General features: G+C 39.4%; 3 protein-coding genes and 1 non-coding gene across 4 annotated transcripts; 2 read left to right on the top strand and 2 right to left on the bottom strand.

The window, feature by feature from the left end:
- Positions 1-4,319: 4,319 nt before the first annotated feature.
- Positions 4,320-5,764, bottom strand: LOC145909248 (interleukin-17D-like). The gene is made up of 3 exons (XM_082996586.1): positions 5,619-5,764; positions 4,839-5,060; positions 4,320-4,535 (listed from the first exon to the last, which is right to left on the bottom strand). Exons 1-3 carry the CDS (start codon positions 5,741-5,743, stop codon positions 4,328-4,330), a joined length of 555 nt encoding a protein of 184 aa, XP_082852712.1. The 5' UTR covers positions 5,744-5,764; the 3' UTR covers positions 4,320-4,327.
- Positions 5,765-10,134: 4,370 nt separating this feature from the next.
- LOC145908712 (sodium channel modifier 1-like) lies at positions 10,135-11,980 on the bottom strand. The gene is made up of 7 exons (XM_082996035.1): positions 11,812-11,980; positions 11,537-11,696; positions 11,401-11,468; positions 11,157-11,340; positions 11,008-11,087; positions 10,838-10,911; positions 10,135-10,632 (listed from the first exon to the last, which is right to left on the bottom strand). Exons 1-7 carry the CDS (start codon positions 11,860-11,862, stop codon positions 10,542-10,544), a joined length of 708 nt encoding a protein of 235 aa, XP_082852161.1. The 5' UTR covers positions 11,863-11,980; the 3' UTR covers positions 10,135-10,541.
- Positions 11,981-12,010: 30 nt separating this feature from the next.
- Positions 12,011-12,083, top strand: Trnat-ugu (transfer RNA threonine (anticodon UGU)). Its single transcript has one exon. It is a non-coding gene; the product is annotated as a tRNA-Thr (tRNA).
- Positions 12,084-12,507: 424 nt separating this feature from the next.
- Positions 12,508-16,091, top strand: LOC145908794 (uncharacterized). Its single transcript, XM_082996126.1, has 10 exons — positions 12,508-12,616; positions 12,841-12,959; positions 13,179-13,285; positions 13,411-13,475; positions 13,728-13,805; positions 13,871-13,939; positions 14,270-14,364; positions 14,426-14,599; positions 14,954-15,075; positions 15,581-16,091. Exons 2-10 carry the CDS (start codon positions 12,858-12,860, stop codon positions 15,723-15,725), a joined length of 957 nt encoding a protein of 318 aa, XP_082852252.1. The 5' UTR covers positions 12,508-12,616; positions 12,841-12,857; the 3' UTR covers positions 15,726-16,091.
- The last annotated feature ends 5,902 nt before the right edge of the window (positions 16,092-21,993 follow it).

Here is a 21,993-nt window from a genome sequence, read left to right as displayed (position 1 = left end):
ATCACTTTCGGGACGCGGGAAACGTGTTGGCATCCCCGGCCAAAACCGAAATTGCAACAGACATCCGTAACAAATCGCGGGTATTTCCACCCATTCAGTGAACTATCCAACCGTCTTTAACCAAAACATAAACTCAAGTACCTTCAAGGACATTAAAACTATGAAACCAAGCAGTTCATTAAGAATTTAAAGCTGTAATCTCATTTGTTGAAAGTTATTCGTGTTACATATGTGCAAAAAAGTCATATTATTGTAAAGCTGCAGACAGGGTGTGTACACGCACTGTTTCGACCTGCAAGGTCTCATCAGTGCAGCTGTTGTGTGGCACTGTGCTAGCTTTCACACTAGCAGGCACACTAGTCTCCACTTTGTGGTACCTTTCGGTCAACGTCGATCTGTAGGGTACCCTATACTAGGTACCGAACAACAGAGACGACGAACCACTGTGGAGCGCACTATGGCCAAACGGAACTGCTTGGTAACCGATAGTGCAAAAGGCATAAAACACCAATGTAATATATGTGCAAAAAAGCCATAATATTGCAAAGCTGCAGACAGGGTGTGTACACGCACTGTTTCGACCTGTAAGGTCTCAACATATGTGCAAAAAAGCCATATTATTGCAAAGCTGCAGACAGGGTGGGTAAACGCACTGTTTCGACCTCATACTTTATCCCCTTCTATGAGAAGGCGACAAATATGGAGAAAAAGCCGAAAACCAAGGTTTCCTAAACTCCACAAACTCACGGCTGCTTTTTACTGGTTAAAATTCGCCGCGAATTATCATGTTTGACAGCAATATTTTGATATGTTATGGAACAAGTGTTCTTTAGAAAATATAATTATATGATGTACTTTGCGTGGTATTGAAGAAGCATAATTATATGTTGTACTTTGCGTGGTATTGAAGAAGCATAATTATATGTTGTTCTTTGCGTGGTATTGAAGAAATATAATTACATGTTGTACTTTGCGTGGCATTGCAAGAACTCTTTGCGACCTATGAAAAATCGATGTCCGACACCCAGTTTGAGAGAAAAAATAGCACTACTTACGGTATCTTACTTTCATAAATCAACGCTCAGCAATTAAGTATCAACAGACAAATGCGTCTCGGCCATCTTACGCTGTAAATGTGATGTCTTTAAGGTAGTATATTTGAGCACCGGAATTCGCTTTGGTCCGCACGCAATGGAGAAACACGCCGCCACGCTCCGGAGCTAAATGACGTTGCATACAAAATTACGTCACCAACACTACATGCAAAATCAGGAGACACGTGTATGTGTGTGACTGGAATGACCAAAAGATTACGTCAGAATGGAAATTGTGCGAGGGTTCGCTAGAAACATGTGAGTGCGGAATTGTGGGTTATATAAGACGAATCGAACAATCATCTGAATACAAAATCAGGTTCTCCGGGTTACAGCAAGCTTGCATACAAGAGAACAGAAGTTGGATTTACAAAAGAAACTTTTCATCAGAAATTGATACGAGAAGGATGGCTCCCCTTAAAACTTTGGTTGGATTTCTTTGTGTAGCCTGGGTTGTAATTGGGCAGGTCTCGTCAAAATCAATTAAGAAAAGGTTGGCACCGTCCAACAAGCATGAGCAACTGCGAAACTTGTACAATTGCAGGCATGTTCGCAACAAGTAAGCATAATGTAATCATATAATATTGAAAGATAGATTACATTCAATAGCGACTGTGCAACTGTTATCCACAACTATTTGTTAGAAAATTAGCATAATCGTGGTATTTACGTGGATTTGGTTTTGTTTCAGAGCGGATTGCCAATTTCTTTCGGGAAATGCGCTTCCGGTGAAATCCCACCGAATTTCACGAAGAACGCCACAGGACCAAACTCCACAGTTTGCGGAAACTGACAACTCAAAGTGCCCGAGTTATGAAGGAAATTATTTGCTCCAAGATAATTTGCCCGACGGGTTGAGAAGCCTTTCACCGTATGAGATAACAGTCGACCACAATCCAAACAGGTAATTTACAGATTTATTCAAGTTTAAAACTTGTGTATGTATTTTGAACAACGTATGACTTATACCTACTTTCACACTTGCGAGCTTTTGACTTAAATCTGTTCATTTGCTAATTCGGTAAACGCAATTTCAATCAACAGGATACCCAAAGATATCCCACAAGCCCGCTGCTTATGCAAAGGTTGTATCAGTCCACAAACCTTGAAAGAGACGAAGACGATGTTTTCTGTGCCACTTACCACTACAATCGACGTTTACAAACGCAACACCGCGAACATATTGGTGCGTAGTAAAGAAACAGTCACGGTAGGCTGTACTTGTATTTTTCCTATCACATTCAGCGGGTAAAAGTGTTAGTTGAAAACAAAAACCATAGGTTTGACATATTTTTTTATATACTATTTATTTATTTCCCTGTGATGGTTGGAGATTATTAGTTTGTTTTAAATTCCTGCTCTTGCTGTGCCTGCTGTAATGGCGGTCGTCAATTTTTTTACATATACCTTTATTCTTATATATTTGCACGGAATTTATATTTGTTCGACTGCACGAAACGCCTTTCCAACAAATTTTAATGCATCATCTAACTTTAGCGGAAACACTTTTGCTTGAGGAAGTATATTACAGTCTACTGTATTTTGCTGTTCTTTAACCGTCAGAGTGCCTATTGTGTTGCTTAGTGTTTCGAAAATAGTCTTACTAAATCTGCATGTTGTTTATGTTGAGCAGCCAATCAAACAAAATGTTTGCTGTCGTGACAATTCTGCACGTTTTAAACCAATAATAAACTACGCATTGAAGTGTGTTCTGCTTTCGGTAAAATCACTTTCGGGGCATGTGAAACGTGTTGGTATCTTCAGCCAAAATCGAAATTGCAACAGACATCTGTCACAAACACTTACACGGTCTGTGGGTATTTCCTTAATGGTGAACTATTAAACTGACCGATAGATCGATTGGGTATCTCTGTTGGGCCCGAGAATTTTGTGTGTGGCTGACCAAATTGTAGAGAATTGCAAAATGGTCATTATGGGACATATGTAACTCATTTGTTGTTATTAGAGTGGCATTTCTTTGTTCATTAGTTAGAGGCCGACGTCATATGTGACATCTTGCTTTACCATGGACAAACATACAACGATACACTACGAGATTGTAAACAACAGGAACATGCATTTGAATACACAAAATTCATCTTGTTTTACAAATGTAATGTCTTAAAGTTGATGCATTATTGGCCAGATAAATCCCAAAGCAGCGTGGTCTGTTGTTAAGCGGCTGATTCACAGTGAGCTATTTTTAGATCATGCGGCCACTCAGCTTCGCTCTTCAAGCAAATGCCCGGCCATCATAATGACGTACTCCTACTGTAGGAAAATCCCCTTTCCGTCCTTCCCCCTTTGTTTTCCAACCCGTTCTAATGTCGTCCTTCTACCGATCGGGACTGTACAATATGGCGGATGTTCCAGTTCAGTTTCCCCTCTAAAAAATTACTAGTTGCGTTCTCCGTTTCTACAGGGCAAAAATTTTCAATTGGAAATTTATAAGTGAAAATTTTACCCTGCGGTTACTTCGAGCTTCGGGGAAATCTCTAAGATCAAATTAATTTATGTGTGCGGCAATTGGCAATCATTCGTTGCATTCATACACATACGTGCTTGGTATCATATGACTTCCTGCATTATATCTTGTCAACCAAACAATGCAGTAAGGCCATGTAACTACAAAAGTCGCCTAAAGTTTCAAACCGGATACTGTAAACGTAGCTGCACGTCGAACAACGTTTTATCCACAATGACGCAATGTATTGTGTAGTATAAACGCGCTGGAGGATTTGTTTTGATTTCGCTGCTGTTTATGCATTTCTGATTTTTATAGATTTGTGCAAACTTTGTTTTCTGTTATTGGCGTAAACACACTGTTTCTTATTGTATAGACAGCATTTACCTCAACCCTGCAACTCTGGTTCTTCTATTTGGTGGTGATTTTCCAACTTAGATCTTTAGCGCACCCTACCGACAAATTATTTTTTTACGAAAAACGGTTGCAGCGCAACCATTAAATGCATTCAGAAAAAGGAAATACTTTGACAATTTTTGACATGATCTGAGCACTTGCGCGGTTTATGCGGCTGTACATTTCGACCGGAAAGAAGCAATTCTACATTCTAACAAATTACATAAATAAATAGAGATGTGTATTGCACGAAATACTACAAACGCGGTCAGCAGTGATAAAAAATATAAAATAGTGAAGAAACGTGCACGTTAATTGCAAAAAACTCACAAAAACCTTCACAGACACAGTAAATTCTTCGAGACGCAAGAAATTACGTCTTATTTATCGGCACAACGCATGTGCAGCCAACCGCTATCGATTCTTTCGCCTTCACGTAAACATTCGCTTTGCGCTTTTTTCGATACACCTCCACCAGCACAGTAACGGGAACCGATTTTAAACTGTGCGTTTCTTGTTCCTTCTTCGGGTTAATACAGCCTTTGCACAAACACCTCTTCTGTACGATGTAACTTGGAATCCTACGTTAAACATATAATGATTGATTATGAAAAGGCATATAAACACACAAAGCAAATGTAACGACGCCCTCCTCGTTGTACCGTGAAAACCAAATTTATCGTGAAAACCAAACTTATCGTGAAAATCAATTTATCGTGCAAACCAAACTTATCGTGAAAGCCAAATTTATCGTATTTTTGTTTTTGTAAGACATTTTTAATTTAAACCATCGCATAAGCCGAAACACACACAAGCCCGCAGTACATTACAAAACACATTTCAAAGTAACTCTTTTTTTTCTCGCAGTACTACGCTGACTTTACCTGCGCTTGTCGTATGTGATGACGTCTTCATACGGTGACAGACTTCGTTCCGCTACCGTAGAATTGTACCTAAAGCGTTGTAAACCATGTGTGGGACATGAGTATTTGGGTTTACGTCGTGATCGTTTGTTTGCCTTCTTTAGATCTCTCTCTGTCGCCCCCGATAAAACTCCCTCAGATCGTTTCAGCACGGGATTTCCCAACATCGTTTCACATTCAGCTCTGTGGATTACAGAAAGATGGGCGTTAAAGTCGGAAAAAAACTCAATGCAAAAGAAAACTTTAACGAAATACGTTTTCTCCACGACGAAAGTTGTTCTTTTACAAAGGTACTGTCAATTTTGTGGGTTTTGTTTAACTCTCATCACGCATCGCACTGTAATAAGATGCATTAAAAACGATGCAAAATCGCAGTGAAAGTGTTTGTGCTTTGATGAAAGACACTTACTAATATTGAATAGAAAGATAAATCAACACAATTGCACTCGGAAGATACTTTTCCACCGGGTCACAAAGTGTTTTCCAAACTTGATCCACATATAAGCCTATGTGAGATAGAAATCTGTGCGAATATTAACCGTACGATTTTGTGCAGTATTTCAACTCGAGTGTATAACCAAAAATAACAGGCGGTGGCCCTGTTCACGCCTAATCATTAAAATTCGCACAGATTTCTGTTTTACGTAGACTCATATGTGGGTCAAGTATAGAAAAAAAACTTTGTGACCCGGTGTAGTAGTATTTTCCATTGCACTCAATGTCCGCCATGTTTTCACTTACTTATTATCGATCTGTTTCGATATACACTTGTACTGCTTCCGCATCTCCTCTCTCTTTCGTTGTCGGCAGTCTACTGACGCTAGGAATACAAGACCGGCGAAAAGCGAAAAAAGTAGCCGAGCCATCACTGCGTTGTCTGCCTTGTAGAGTTAACGGACTTTGACGAATCTTCGGAGCCACGCCGTACTTATAACCCGTCGCCCACACGGGGGTCAGGAATTACCGCTTGCGCCACACTTACGACATCTGCGTGTGATCGATTGACGTACGAGACCGGGTTGTTTCAACGTAGATTCCGACTGCAGTGAACTTTTTAGAATTTTCCAAAATAGAAACGGGGAATGCAATTGTATTCGGCTGCTTACCGGCGCTTCCACGCAAATAGTATGCGTGAATATGGATCACATTGAGGGAAGCTACCACAGACGTGCAGATGCCAACGGATATTATTCAATACTAACTTAAGTTTAACAGGGCGTTGCTATTTTCCAGGTCATATTTGCATTTTGTAAAATGTATTCAAAAGATACTTTAGGGTCATCTGTGCGTAGGAGGGGCACACGATACAAACTTTGTGTCGCACTCGCGCAATGCAGACGAATTTAGCCGCAGGCTTTCGGTGTTCGACGAATTGCTCAACGGGAATGACGTCATTACGACTGGTATATCTCACGCGAGTCACTCAAGCGTGAAAACTAGTAACACATGCCGCCTTCTTTCTTCGGCTGAATACATGTGTCCAGCTGAAACGTATATGTGGTATAGAGTTTCCAGAATGTGCGTGAATGGATGATTTATGTCGCAAGGATGCTATCGTTGTTTTCCGCAATAAAACTTGTTCCGCTTTTTCAAAGCCAAGTGGGATTTTAGGAACGTGATTTCCTTACGTCATCATGTACTTATATGTAATATATTGGTATAACCGGTGACTTTTTGTGACGTCGAAATGGAACCTTTGCCGAGTTTTCCATTGCAAACCCACCTCACGTTAATCTGTGGCCACTATAGGTCGTGTACAAACTATAAATAACTTTCCACTGGATAAATCCCACTTTGCTGTCTATCAGCATAGAGGAATACTGTTAGCGACTTAGTGGTTATTATTATAGAATGATGTATCACTGAAGAGTATCAGAGATTTGACTGATGTGGTTTCTGCCTACAAGCAGTTTAATTGCCTCAATATCGTCAAAATTTTACCACACAATGAATTTAGAGACTGTAATTGTGATTTCTTCAGTCTAAAACAGACATTTTCCGTGCAGATAAAAATAGCATACATCCTATATGGTTAAGCTACAAACATAACATAATTAAACTCGTTTGAGATAGATGATTATAGTGCATGATATTTCGACCCATTAGATCTCATTAGTGAAGCTTGCGTTGACTAAATCAAGCATGCCGTCCTAGGAACTTGTTAATTGATTCTAGGAGTCATTCCCCATTCTGTTGCAACTGGCCCTGACGATGTCCACCTTACGTACATGTATATGTATACATATATTATTTTTTATAGTCACTGAACATACTTTTTCTTGATGTTGTACGACTTCCTGCACCGCTTGCATCGACTTATTAGGCAATTGGACGAGTAATACAGTCGCGAAGGTGGCATCATCCAGTAAGAATTGCAATTTAACTTTCGAAGATTGTCAATGACAAGTAATTATTTTTGGAAAATACTTTTGGAAAACACCCTTACTTTTGTCTAAATCAAACAAAACATTTTTTGCCATTTAGGCCTATAGACATATATACTCTTGGATATATTGTAAATGCCAGGGTTTGTCAAAACAGCCCCATACAGGCTGTCCATCCTATTTTTCTTTAATATGACAAGCCCCGAATGCCCAGCATACCATTAGTGATTCAATCCTTCAAAAGTTTCACCACCGTTTAAACAGGATTTCACCACAAGTTATGAGAAAGTCATTAGAAATAAGGGAAAGCGCCTGGTCCTTTTAGCGGTGAACACTTATAGGTAAAACTACGCTTGACGAAGGATTGTTTATTGCCATTTGAAACACGAATCAGATACAATTCCCAAATATGCATAATATTGATTTACGATTACACTGATTCCAGGAATGGAAACCCGTAAGCAATAAATGTTCATGTATGTTGGATCAAACTTTCATTATTTTTGTTCTCTGTCACTAGTTGTGTTGTTTGCTTACGTGCCAATGCGTATATTCATTAACGTGCATATGTGGTTGTGCTTCCAGGATCCCAAACTTCTACGTACGGGATTCCGAGCTACATTTAACACTGCTTATGCAAGGATGCATTAACTCACGTATATAGAGACACGCCATGTAGTTAAACTACGCTCCAGTCAACGTAGCTGTTAATGTGTTGTATCGCAGCACGGTCAGCGATGTTTGAATCAACACGAAGTAGAGAAATCCCCTGTGGCTGTACGTACGTCGATACATTGCGACTGAAGTTTGGATCCGATAATTCCATGTTTCTGATACATTACAAACCGAATGCAAACATATCTATTGATTCATATTGTGGGTTTTTTCTAGGAGTGCTGTATGAGTTAATTGTCAATATTTATTTTACCGTATGTGCTACACTGCGTATATATAAATCTTCGATAACTTTGCAGTATACGCACATTCAGCATTTTAAGTTCCGTGTATTCAAATACAAGTATTGTTGCTTTTTGAACTGCTACACCCCTCAAAAGCGTATCAATTTTGAGACTGTGGATATGCCTTACATAATTTTTTTTTTGAATGCTGGTTAATCCTGTACTTATTTTTACCACAAAAACAACAACCAATTCTCACTCTATAAACTAGCTTTTGGTTTGTTTTCGTCTTTAGTTTGACGTCATTTTTCATATTTACCACAAATACAAGAACCGATACAATGAAGTGTAGTTTAAATCTATGTGTGAAAGAGGCAACCAGGCACATAAAAACAATCATATCAAAATGCGTTCGTCAACACACTTTCGCAACACGATTATTTTTAGCCATAGATCCAGAGGACTTTTCCCGCCGACGAAGCAATAAAATGGATGTTAGCGTAACTACGAATTGTGATAAGCATCCCGGGAAATTTTATGGAAATGTCGGGGTGTATTTTAACAAAAACTCCCAGCACATAGCGCCATTGTTGACAGTCTCCTAAATGTCATGAAGTTAATTTTGGTAAAGTTTTTTTCCATGCAGCAGTGCAAAAGACAAAGGATTTGTTATGCACGAATTGGGTATTTCTGCAAAAGTTTGCTTCATTTACTATTGCGTCGACATAATGGGAAAGTTTTGTTTTTGCGGAATAAGAGCTTGCTGAACTTCGCCGGTAGAAGGGGAAAAATTCCACCAAACAAAGACGAAGTTATTTTTTAAACATGCAATCCGTTCCAATCAGTTTAAAGTTTGATTTGCAAGGTTATTTTCGGCGAGAGTTTCGCATGCAAACTGCCTTTTTTTACCTGAAAGTAGTATGGTCGTTCACGGATGAGTGACTCGCGCCCACGCAGAATCCCCTCGTACTAATAATACCACGTGCAAAATTTTGTCCCATAACCCATGGTAAACTTTTAAATTTTCTGTTGTGCTCGTGGCCATGTGCAGACTATATCACATAGCCTACGTTAGAGAAACCCTAAAATATCTTAGCCTATACATAGAATTACAATTCTATGTATAGAAATAGCTTTCAAGCTAGCCTAAATATATAAAACAAGTTCCAACTGAACGGTAGTTGCTTCTTAATTTAAAAGACCGACTTAAATTTCGTTTAGTTGAACCTCGGTTCGCGTCTTTAAATAATTCTTGCAACTGAAAACAAATCAATCAGGGGTTAAAAGTCAGCTGTGACGGGTTGGGGTATTTATTCTGTTCACCGCAGGCCTTTTGCGTGTCAGGGATTAGGTTATTTTGGTCTTCACCTATAACACATGAACGGCACCTGTAGTTTTCCCATTTGATAGGTTATCTTCGGCCTTTCCTAGTGGGTACATTATCGTCTCCCTTACAGTGACATGAAACGGTTCCAAGGCTAGAGTTGTTTTTTCTCAGCACATTAAAACGTAAAATTGTGATTTGTTTGGTTGTCTGGTGCTACCGCCATATCAGTTACCATAAGTCACGAAGCAAGCCAAACGTTCGACTGAAAGAAAATGATCTGCCACTAATGGAAACCCCGCAGTTTTGAGCACAATCCAAACATAAATAACCTGCGGTGGAGGTGGCAGATTTAGCAAACAACTGCTTTCGAGAAAGGGGAAGCTCGGCTGAAACTCAGTTGGTGTTACGCCCACTACCCACAGCATCAAGTAGAGGAATTTTGTCGCTATTTTTGAGGCCGCGGTAGGCCAATAATGAAGAAAAGTTGCACTAGTATTGCAGTCTATATTTTGTCACGGCGCATTGAAGAAATTAAGTCTATTTTTTGTAGATGTAATCTTAACAGTTAACTATAAATTCCTATTCGCGCCCAATAGTAACCCCAGTTTGTGTGAAACTTGCATTGACCCAGAAACTCCGAAGGAAACGAAGACCTCACCAATTACTGTATTTTCGCATTTTCAATGCAACGACGATCCATGAAACATAACACAAAACGGGGAAATGACAGTGGGATAGAGGCCTACTACGTATACGTATGATGTACTTACGTCGTGTGTGAAAGAACCACACGCGAATACATGCGGATTTTGTGTGAAGAATGTTTCAATATCTTTTTTTTCTGTTTTTCATGTACGGTGCCTGCCCTTCGAGTCAACAATAGGAAATCTTACAGTACTCTGAAAATGTTCAGTGTCCTCAAGACACGACGTCGATATTCCAAACAAAAACATTGGTGGACATCAAAACCTTGCCATACAATCTCACAATCATCCAAGATACCGAAATATTCTATTGGAAGCAAAGCATACAATGCCTATTTGCCCATTGTAAGTCATGGTGGTTTTTCATCACTTTCATCGGAGTCAAATTCCACATCAGGGTCTTTCATCCACTTTCCAGCATTGTTTTTAATCCACCCTTGACTATCAATGAGCAAAATGTCATTTATTTGTCTATAGCTGCATGTACCAAAAATATAGGACTGTGCATTACTTACAGCAACACATTTTACTACAAAAATAGCATAGCATTGTGTTTTTTACACACTACTACAATGTACTACAAATGAAATGCAAATACTTAGGTTCAAATGTTTTTTTTGAATACATAAATCCATTACAAACTGACCTTCTCATTTGCATTTCCTCGTCAATAATCTTTTGTTTTTCTGCTGTACTTAACTGTTGTTGTAACTGGTATTTCTGCAAACAAATATTCTGTTTGTTTTTTACAACAACCAAGAGCATGTAATTGCCTCTTTTTATTTTCTTTTGTCCAATAAAATGATTGCAAATTACCTCAAAGTTCTGTATTTTCACAGTCTTGCCAACTTTTTCCATACACAGCATATGATTATTTGCATCAATGATTTTGCTTTCTAAAGATAAGAATTAACAGTCAGTGTGTTCCACAAATATGTGTCCAAATAACATAATCGGATACACACCAGAGGTTATTTCTGTTGGCATTATTTTTCCTTTTACTGTTTTCGGTGGGCTTGTTGTCATCTGAAGCTTTATTTTTGGTTGCATCTTTTTTGCCTTAAATTTGTATTTTTGTTGGTGAAGAGGCAGTTCATTCACACTCAAAATAGACTTCTTTTTCTGTAAAAGCTTGTGTTCTTCCTTATCCTAAATAAAGACACATAATATTTTTTGTGAGTTTTAAATGGGTTTAATTAACCTACATACATTGTGAGCAAGTCGTTGATCTATCACTTGTAAGGTGAACTGTTTTTGCTTTTCGAAGTGTTTTAAATCTGCAGTGAAATTTTACACAATATTAAAAACTCATCAAACATTTCCAAGATATATTGTTAGTTCTTACTTTTCAAATGCTTTGCGGAATTCCGGTGAACTATGAGAATCGACATTGTGTCAAAAATGTGAACAGAACTGCAGACCAAACAAGTGAAACGTCCATCTCTTAATTTCTTAGCTTCATCCGCCGGAATGTCTTCGGTACCTAACTCCTCAATTCGTCTCTTCTAAAACGGAATATATACAGTGTACAATAATTCGTCATCCCCACGCATATTTCATTACCGTGTTTTACAATTTTGTTATTGACAAAGTACTGTACAGTACATAATACATACATACCTTCAGCAAGTGAAGCAACGCATTGTCATTTCCTTCTCGTTTAAAAGACATGAAATTGGATTTAATTGCAGAAAATGACGCATAGTTCAACTACTGTAACTGCAAGCTGGCCATTTCAAAGGAACAAAAGCACAAAACGGTGACACGAAAACACAACTTCTCCTTTGAAAATCCCTTTAGTGACTAAGTGCATTTCGTCGCCGCCATAGCTCAGTGGTTAGAGCACTAGTCTTGTAAACTAGGGGTCGTGAGTTCGATCCTCACTGGTGGCTCTTGTCACAAAACACTTTTTCTTTCAGTGTAATTTGTCCTTTAGCACAAATTCCAAGGGTTATTCTACTTGTCGGCATTTTTTGTGCATGCATGTTTTTTTAACCGTAAAACGTCAACCAAGGAATTCACCATTTTAGTTTCTATAGAAATCTTATTCTATGTTTGATAACATGATATATTGGGTCGAACGTAAAGCTGCATTGATGTGGTGTGCAGATTTTGCAACAATGTCTTGCTCAATAATGTGCCTTGTTAATTAAAAATCGACCTTTCTTAGACAATTAATTGACGTAAGCGCTAGGTGCAGCCACGTAATCATACACACAAAGCACGATTTCGCATTAAAAAGTTTCAAGAAATGATTATAAACCGCCTGGGGGTGCGTTTATGTGGAACAGCACTTCGTGTTCAAATCAGTGGTATCGGCAAGCCAGGCACCTTATTATACTGTAATAAACGACTGATAACGGACCAGTTACTTGCCAGGAGTGTTTTGTGACAATTCTGAGTGTCATTTTTGCCAGCTTTGAAGGTAGGCCTATGTAACGAAAAAAAGCTTCAAATCAGCTTGGTTTATTTTCGAAAGTTATTTTGATTTGCAACGCCTGTGTGTTAAAGCATTTGTTATCGGTCGCCATAAGAGTTTTTAGCAAAGGTAACGTGTACGCTATATAGGGCAGGGTATTTCTTGCTGTAAACTGAATGTATACCGTGCTTGTCAGCATATCATTCCAGTGAAATTTTAGTTTTATTCAGCTACATTTGAGACAAAGATGGTTCGACCGCGGACAAGAGGTTGCTTCGCTGGAAGAACAAGTTTCTGTTGCTGTTGCAGTGTTCGTACCGGCGCCTCCGTAATTGGATGGTTTAATTTCGTGAGTAGAATAATTTTATTTTTCAATAAAAAGCTTTTAATATGCACCAGTGAAATGTGATGAAAACTATCTCTATGTACCACGAAACAAATCAGGTCTACAGTAAAATATATGCACTGTATTGGTTTTGCATTAACACAAATCTGAAGTGAATTGATCCTAATACAATCCACAAACCTTTTAGATCTATATATTCATAATGAATTTTGAATGTTCCAGGTGGTTACTTCCTTGTATGTTGGTCTAATGGTCTTCTCTCTACACCACATTATTGACGAACTTATAAAAGAAATTGATGAACTGGAAAAATACACCCCATCATCACCGTAAGGCAAAACACACATAAATAATTTATTTTTGTATGATACATACCGTGTCTATGCCTCCTTCATTTTAAACTAAATCCAATTACCCCAAACAGCCCACTTCCTTCAAAGGGTATTTACTTTAGAATCCCTACTTTGGAACAATTTGCGGGTTCGGGAGAATTCCCGACTTCAACAGAAACAAAAACAGGTAAACAACTTCTTGGAAAAGAAATTTAACGTAAATTTCCAATGTCCGCAATGTTAATCTTGAGCTTATAGTTATTCACCAATAGTGCTAGTATTACAAAATTATGGTCTTACACTTTAGCCGCTGATATAGTTTTGACATTGAGCTTGATTGTCCTGCTTGTCGAGGACATTTTTGGGCCCCTTGTAAGTCACTCATACCTAAAGGCAAGGTTTAAAAAATTCAACCAAATTGTCTGGTCTTTTCCAACAGTGAAATTCTCGGCGGAATGTGAAATTGAAGGTAAACGCGTCACGACAGATCAATGCTCCTGCGAAGAGAGCTTTAACTGTAAGTTATCATGGTACAATGCTGGAATACGCCGCGTTGCGTAATTTCAATAAAAATGTTTGCAGTTAAAAGAGTTGGAAAAGACGTATGCAAGGGAGAATCACGGAATTGTCAAAAGTGTATTGCAGTATACGGTAAGTATTGTATTTTTCCACCCCGTAAAGCTTACATCAAAAAGAAACCCAGCAGCAACGTTTGGATTGCTCTTTAGACCTAACCTTCGCATTGACAGATAATGATGGACTGAAAAAAATGAAAAATAGGATTTTATCCAAATTTAATGTCACCACTGCTATGAATTTTGCTGAGGTACATAAAAAGAAATTCCAAATATTAGGAATTAAATTGAGGAAATTATGTTCAAAGAATAGCCGTTTGCTGAAACAAAAGGTTGCGTGATTTAACACATGTCAAGTTTAGTTTTCACTGCTGGATTAATAAACACTTTGTTTCTCTCACTATAGTACTGGAGTACGTCGTACCCACAATGTACAAAAGCTTGGCCATTCCGGGTGCAAACCTTTTGTTCAGCATCATCTGGCTTACTGCCGTGGAATCTGTAAGTCATTATTAAAATCATTTGCGTTGATTTTTTATCTAAGCCAAAAACCTCCTCACAGAGATCACTCAAATATGTACGTTTCTGTGGCTACGTCTACATGGTGGTGATTTTCTTGCAAACCATCCTACAATTGTGTTTCCTTGGTTTCGGAAACCAGAAGCTTGTCCATAACAATTTTGCTCCAATCTCATGGTCGGTCTGGCTCGTGTTTTGCGTTTATGCTGCTATAAATGTAAGTAGATGTTGGCACACGTGTAGGTTACCCAAACACGTATTATTTTATTTGCGTTAGGGGTGCTTTCGAACTGTACTTTGTATTTGGCATTATAAAATATACGATAAGTGGTGTACGTGATAAAAATAATGGTGTTAAGTGGCGTTATGCGTTAAAATATACGAAAATTACGGTTGATTTCGGTTCTGTATAAAAACACCAACAGTAAGCATAGCAACATTCTGATGAGTACGGATTATAAGGCATGTTTGTCAAAGATAAACCGAAAGAATATTGGCCTTGCATGAATTTCAAACACAAAAAAGGTTTCGCTAAACTTGCCTACATGTTACCATGACCCTTATTTCACAGGTGTACTTCATTCCCACGCTATACAAATATATAAAGCTCAGAGAGAAAGAGTTTTCAGAGGGTCTTGAACAGGGTCTATTGACATCAGAGATAACAGCTCCCGCCCCCGGAAGAGCAATGGAGTAAGTCGAACGGATTTACTGTTTTACATTTATTATGTATACGTTTTACCGAAGATTTAGATAAGTGTTTATTCGTCTCGCCATCAGAGCCATATCAGACCGACATAACTTGTTACAAATGTTTGCCTTCATTGCTCTTTTTGTAAAGATTTTGTCGCAGTATATTACATTTTTCATCTAAACAATGTTCCGAGGACGAATCAGGGATTTCAAAAGTGGAACTTGCATATACTTCTGTATTTACCAGATCAAAAGCACATAATTGTGTGCGTCGTGTTTATTTAACTGCCAAATTCTGTTCTGCTCGCTTTTACTCATTCGCACTAATATGGTATAAGAATTGGTTAAAGCGTTCGAAGTTCGAAACGTTTACCAGCATTATGATGAACAGCATTCTAGCTTTGGCTTTTTTATTTAGACTACTTAACTCCAGACGCTTTGCACTCGCGTTCGACGTTATTTTACCCTTTAATCTTACTTGGTCATTATCTTGGTGGTTGTGTAGGGACACAGTGGACGCCTTTGCGATCGACAGCGACGGGGAGATGGACGTATTCAGGTACACGGCCGAGGAACAAAACAAACAAGGAAATTACGGGTCCAACTTGGAGACTCACGGGGAAGTCATTACTACTCGGAATGAGCCGTAAACGAGTTTTCAACATACGAACAATTGCGGATTTGTGTGTTTTCCCGGCATCTTGTACAATATTACCCTTGAAAGATGACACGTCGACGGCTGTTAAGTTTGACTCTTTTAACATCTGTCTGGTGCTCGTGTCCCTTGTCCGCTTTGCTTGCAGTATTTGAGAGTTTTTCGAAACATTCAAATTGCAATGTGATTAGTAAATCAAATCTGGATCCAAAAAAACCAAAGGCCCCTGGCAGGCTGTCGATCGCACACCGTATCAATAATAATGTAATAAAATCCAAACACAGCGATCTTCAAACAGCTCAGATCGATTTATTTAGAGAAAAATATATTTCGCCTAAAACGGCATCATCAGTTTCTCCATTTACCATTCAAATTGCAAATATTAACTTTATACCTTGTGGTGACTCCAAAAATATACATTGTTTGTTCGGTGCAACCAACCACAAGCAATAAATTATACTGACGCAATTTATCTTTGTATCACACAGTCAGTTTCCCAACTGAAACAAACCTCCTATATTACTCGTCGCCAGGGGGCGGCATAGTGCCACGACAAGTAATATTTGCCTTTCCCATCCCTCGAGCGTAAAATTACAATTGCTCAAACAAAGGTCATTGTTGTACATGCAAATATATTTATGGTCTTAGCATCGAAGAACGATAAAGACCATTAGCACTGCATTCCAACCAAATCTGCGGATAGCGTCTGTTTGTGATTTTCAACATACATTTCGGTCTTTTACATGCAAAAAAGACATAATTTTCATTGAGAGCTGAAGAGTGCACACCGAAAGGTACAACTAAGTGGAATTCTCTGCCTGCAAGTTTAAAAGCTAGTCCTGTGCCACAATTACCAACTGCACTGATGAGACTTCAAAGGTCGAAACATTGTGCACTCTGTCTGCATCTCTCAAGCCACCTTTTCAAGACTAACTACTTAGATGTTTTTCTGTTTGACACAAAATCCTTTACGCATTGCCCCACTGTATTTTAATGACATTAGACGCGACCACTTATCAGTCACGTGTGCAATTAGACGTCGCAAGTCAATGGCCTTCCTGCATTTTAAACCAAGTCATTCGTGACAGAAAAATCGATTGCCTTCCTCGATTAAAGCACAAAAACCAGTCAAAGCTCGTCCTGTCTTCGCCGAATGTTGTCGACAGGCGTTTTGATATCGATTTCCAAGCCAGAAAGTTGTCAAAAGTGAAGCGACAGATGAACGTTTGGCACCAGGGCGATTTACTTAGGGCCACTGTGCCAAAATATCCCTACGAGATATTTCGCAGAGGTACGATCGAAGCTTAAGCTGTATTTGACTTTTTGCTCAGGTGTAGGAAATCATAACTTATACCAAAAATCATTATTGAACTCGTCAGGGTATTATTCAAAAATCCTTATTTTATAAAGGCACAGATTTTTTTATATTTTAAGGCACAGTCCTTTACGTTATGATTCGTAGTCCATGTGATCTTGGCTTGCCAATGATCTCGCTTGTAGATCAAAGATTATATCTTGTTTATAATTGATCAGTGTGGCCTTGAAACCATATTCCACACGATTCACATGTATTACCAGATCAATGTAGTTATTCGAGATCATTTTCAATCACCCCTTGCTCCTTTCTCTCATCAAAGGCTCAATAATAAACAGATGTGCGTAGGTTAGTTATTGCTGACATTATAAGGCCGCTCCCATGTGGTCGATATTTGCGAAGTGGTGAATTTCGCCTGGTCGGTAATTCGATAGCTTTATAGTTTTCAAATGCTTTGTGGGTTTGTTGTGAAACATACATCTGTATACTGGTCTGCTATAGAAGCGGTATTGGTTTTGAATTTAACTTGTCCCTATCTTCAGTGACGATAAGTTTTCAATGCAGGTACGCCGGAATTAAAGGTAAGGTTACAACAGTTTGTGAACAGTGTGCCTGCTAGTGTAAAACCTAGCACACTGCCACTCAACAGCTGCACTGATGAGACCTTACAGGTCGAAACAGTGTGTACACCCTGTATGCAGCTCTCAATGAATCGTATAACTCTTATTGCACACATATATAACACTTTGTGTTTCACGCATACGCATTTACCATTACGTTTATTGGGTAAATGTCTCGCACCCGGTTGCTCCCCGAACGAATTCCCAAACACAACTTGATTAATTAATGAGCCATAGGCGAACCGCAAATAACGCTAATCCGGTTATGGATGGCTGGACTACACCCGACGATACAGACGCTTTGACGCAAGCAGTTGCTTGACGGCCTGTCAAGACGTCATTGCACTGCTCGGGGTGTATGCTCATTGGTTGCAGCCACTTTCACGCTTATTGAAACCCGGCGAATGATTGGTTCGACTTGTTCGTTGTGCGGTCGAGATTTTAATCAAACTCAAATTTAATTATGTCCCCACTGCGACTCAAAGTGAGCCCGTTCCGACGCTGTGACTACGCCATTCAATACTCAGGGACGCTTAAATTGATTGCGACGCAGCCGTTGTTTCTCGGCTTACTGACGCCAATACGAGGGGTTAATTCGATTAATTTGGCGACGCAAAGAAAAGCTTCGGTGATGCGACTGGGGGCGTAAACATGTTTTGTGTTTTTCTGAAATCGATTTTCTGGTGGAAAGGTTCTGTGTATACGATGTGTCGGAGGATAGCGAATGCTCCCTTTTAACTCAATTTCTTGCAAGGTCTAAAAAACAAAAATCTTTTGTCGTTTGGAAAGTCGTTACGTGCATTACACTTTTATCAAGCGCCCGGATACCAAGAAGAAAACCTGATCGGGATTCGTGGACAGAATGACCTAGGTTTAAATCCTGCTGTGGTCAAAAAAATTATATAGTGTTCATTTCAACGCGGATTTTTTAACTATGGATCACTGTGCGTTCACAGTGACGTATTTTTTGTGGATACAGAAGACTTTCGCAGTCAGTACTTTCGGTGCCGTTACGGCGGATCAGAGATGATGCCATCACTATTTATTCCTGTTCAACTGGAAAAGTCAACAGTCGGAAAACATCATCAAAACGAGATCTTACAATTTTCCACGGGTAATGTTGTGGTTTCACAGGGTTTATTTAATTGTCCTGGAGGTGTTTGGAAACAAGTGATACACCCCCATTCAATTCAAAACTTACACAGCGGTGTCTGCAGAGGGTCGTGTATGTTTTGTGTGTGCGGTACGTTAATGATAATCGTCTTAGAACAGTATACGTTTGGTCCTATATCTTCAAAAAGGGAATCTGTTGTTTTCGAAGATTAATAATTTATTCGGGGTCCGCATGTCTGGTTTGAGACTAACGCTGAAGGAAAATTGCGACCTCCAAACGCATTCACTTTCTTCCTGATGTTGTAGTACTCACGCCATTCAGCACGTTTTATTATTTCTCAGCACATCTGCAGACTTTCCGACGTGAGAGAATCGGAGAAAAAGGCATCTGCCCTCCTCTCTCTCTCTCTCTCTCCCTCTCTCTCTTTCTCTCTTCTTGCGACATTTTGTCTTTTTCTACGCTCCCAAGCTACTAGCGTGGTTTTCCTACGCGTTCAGCGCAAATACGTTGTGCGCTGCGTAAAAAGCGATTGTTGGGGCGCATCGACGTTCGTGTCAGTCGTTACGGTGAGTGCGTGAGAGGTGCTGAATGCCCAGACTTTGCTTCGATGGTTTTGAGACAGATGGGCGATGTTTTGGTAGAACTTCGTAACAGCTCTATGTATTATTCTGATTTAGGTCTCGCAAAAATGTAGGATGAGTTTGTTCGTCGGTGTTGGCTAAAAAATAGCATGTATGTTTATCAGTACATTCAGCTTACTCCCACGCAGCATTTTTAGTTGGTAATTAAAAGCGACATAATGTACAACAGTTCAATCACCTCTGTACAGTCTACAGCATTGCACTCTCTGTTCTGGTAATCGGCGGGTTTTCAAGGCGCGTGCCCTTTGCTTTGACAAGCCTGCAGCGAAAACTATAGTGGGATGTCGTGTGGCGCGTCGATTTGTTGTGAGTTCTGACGCCGCAACTGGCACTACTTCCTCTGTTTTCTGCGGTCGATGAGTCGCTACCACTGGCGGGTGTCCAACCTTGATATTACGGGCACATGTAGGCTCAAACAAGGAACTTGGTCTTTACCTTGAACGTGTCGATACGATAAAGGAAGCAGCCAGACTGCGTTAAATGTGGCGCGTGTTGTGACCAGTCCTGGTTGATGGCATTCTAGAGACTGTGGAGACGCGGTGCAGTACGCTACGTTGGCATTCTATTCGATAACGTGCGACAGTGATATTTAAAGTCTCAACACTGGCGCTTACCATCCAAACTATCGGATCCAAGGTCCAAGCTGGCGTAACCTCAGTTTAGCATTAGCTGTGCTTCATAAATATAATTGGCGCAATCAATAACACCAAAAAGCCATGCAGTTGGCATGTTTAATGAAGCTTTGGTGACTGTGTTCCGCTGTAGTCACAGCCGTATCAGGCTGCAACGTCAGTTTTTCGTCATGTAATTACATGTTCCCATACGAAATGCGTGCAGATGTCATTAACATTGAGAGATTAGCTGAGCTCTGGGTATGGATGCGGCATTCATTTGATGCAAGGATATAAGAACCTACATCGCGGTGTCAATCAATGTTACATTCAAGTATTAAGCATAGGATATTTAAAGCTTCCTTATTACATTCAAGTATTTTGCAACACGTTACTACATAACACAACTGACGAAAACAATTCAAGTTCATAGTAATTTTCTTCATACATTGTTGTGGAAATTTCTAATACTTCCAACAAGAATTTTTGTCATGTCAGGTTGTACTCTATGCCGTAAGCCCGCGGCGTAGCAATAGACCACGCAGCGTGTCATGCCACAGTTCTCAGACGACAACATGCGTTATGAAACGTGCGTTACGACAGAGCTGGTTGCTGCCTTCCGGTGTTGGCCTTACTAATAAGTACAGTGATTCACTTCATATAATGCCTTGTTGACCAAGCCCGACCAGCCGCTGTTTGTTGTTTTAGATAAGCAAGAAAGAAAGCAAGACGCACTTTAAAGTTCCACACAGTTAACTAGGAAAGTGTAGAGTTGGCTGGTTTTCTTTTGCACTGCTGCGTATATGTACACGCAAGACAAGTATTAAGTTAAGAAGGCTCTGTGCTAAATATCTAAACCGCTTTTTCGCTTAATTTGTTTCCCACTAATATCTCAATATGAACACGAATCAGTCTTTTCAGCAGTACGAGGTAGTAAGGCTACACGAGGTTACTATAGTGAACCGGACATAAAAACAACCCCGACCCGTAATAACCCCGCAAATACACCGGGTAAGATAATAATTACACGAGGTCGGTTAGGACATACCGTACCGCGTTGCTTTATTTGTGAATGAACCGCAGCTCGTTAGTTTATCATTAAACGTGCCGATTAGCACTTATCTGTACGGGCGAGGGTTTGCCTTAAAAGGTCGATGAGGGCGATTACACAAGGAGTACGCTCTTCTGTTCCTCTCTAATGTTTGCCAACTTGATAAAGGCCGGCCAAAATGTATGTTATATCACGGTGTTTAATCCGTGATAGGAAAACTAATACTTTGGAGCCATTTACAGAGCTTGTATGTTAAAATATTGATTGGATTCGAATGAGTTAAAAGTGATCGTGCATAGAAGTGTATAAAAAAAAATGTAAAACTGCTAAAATCGAGAAAATGAAAGTGATAACATAATATATACTTTGATGTTACTTTTTCATCATTGTTTTCTGCCATACTTGATGTGGTGAAACTCGATCGAATTTTGTTTTATGCAAGTGAGATTGAAAAGCGTCTAGTCGCAACGACTTACGAACTAAAAGCCCTATAGGAGACAAAACTCTTGAGTGTCACGCTTAGAGTAACGATTATCCGTAGTGAATAATTGATATACGCTGCAGCCGAAAGTCATGTAGAAATATTGACGACTTCCTGACACCGTTTCTTAAACTGAAGAAAGCTCTGCCCCCGTTTCTGACATTGCATGCTTTGTTGATAGCAGGTATGATTCATGATCTCAAAAGTACTTTGACCAAATGACGTAATCAATCTGATGATATTGGTTTGCAAAAGTGACTGTTATGTCCTTTGAAAGAAACGATTTAAACCGACTTTTCGCAGTGTATCAAGAATTGACCGGTTAGTTTTGACAAAACAAGAATCGCTTGTCAAATATCTTAAAAAGTCGCTTGCCAAAGCATTTACTTGACAATGTGGTTTGTGAATGGTAAAATCTTCAAATAAAGTA

Source organism: Ascidia mentula, chromosome 7 (assembly GCF_947561715.1).
Source record: "Ascidia mentula chromosome 7, kaAscMent1.1, whole genome shotgun sequence".
Taxonomy (NCBI): Eukaryota; Metazoa; Chordata; class Ascidiacea; order Phlebobranchia; family Ascidiidae; genus Ascidia; species Ascidia mentula.
Note: the sequence above shows the minus strand (reverse complement) of the source record. Positions and strands in the feature narration are given on the sequence as shown.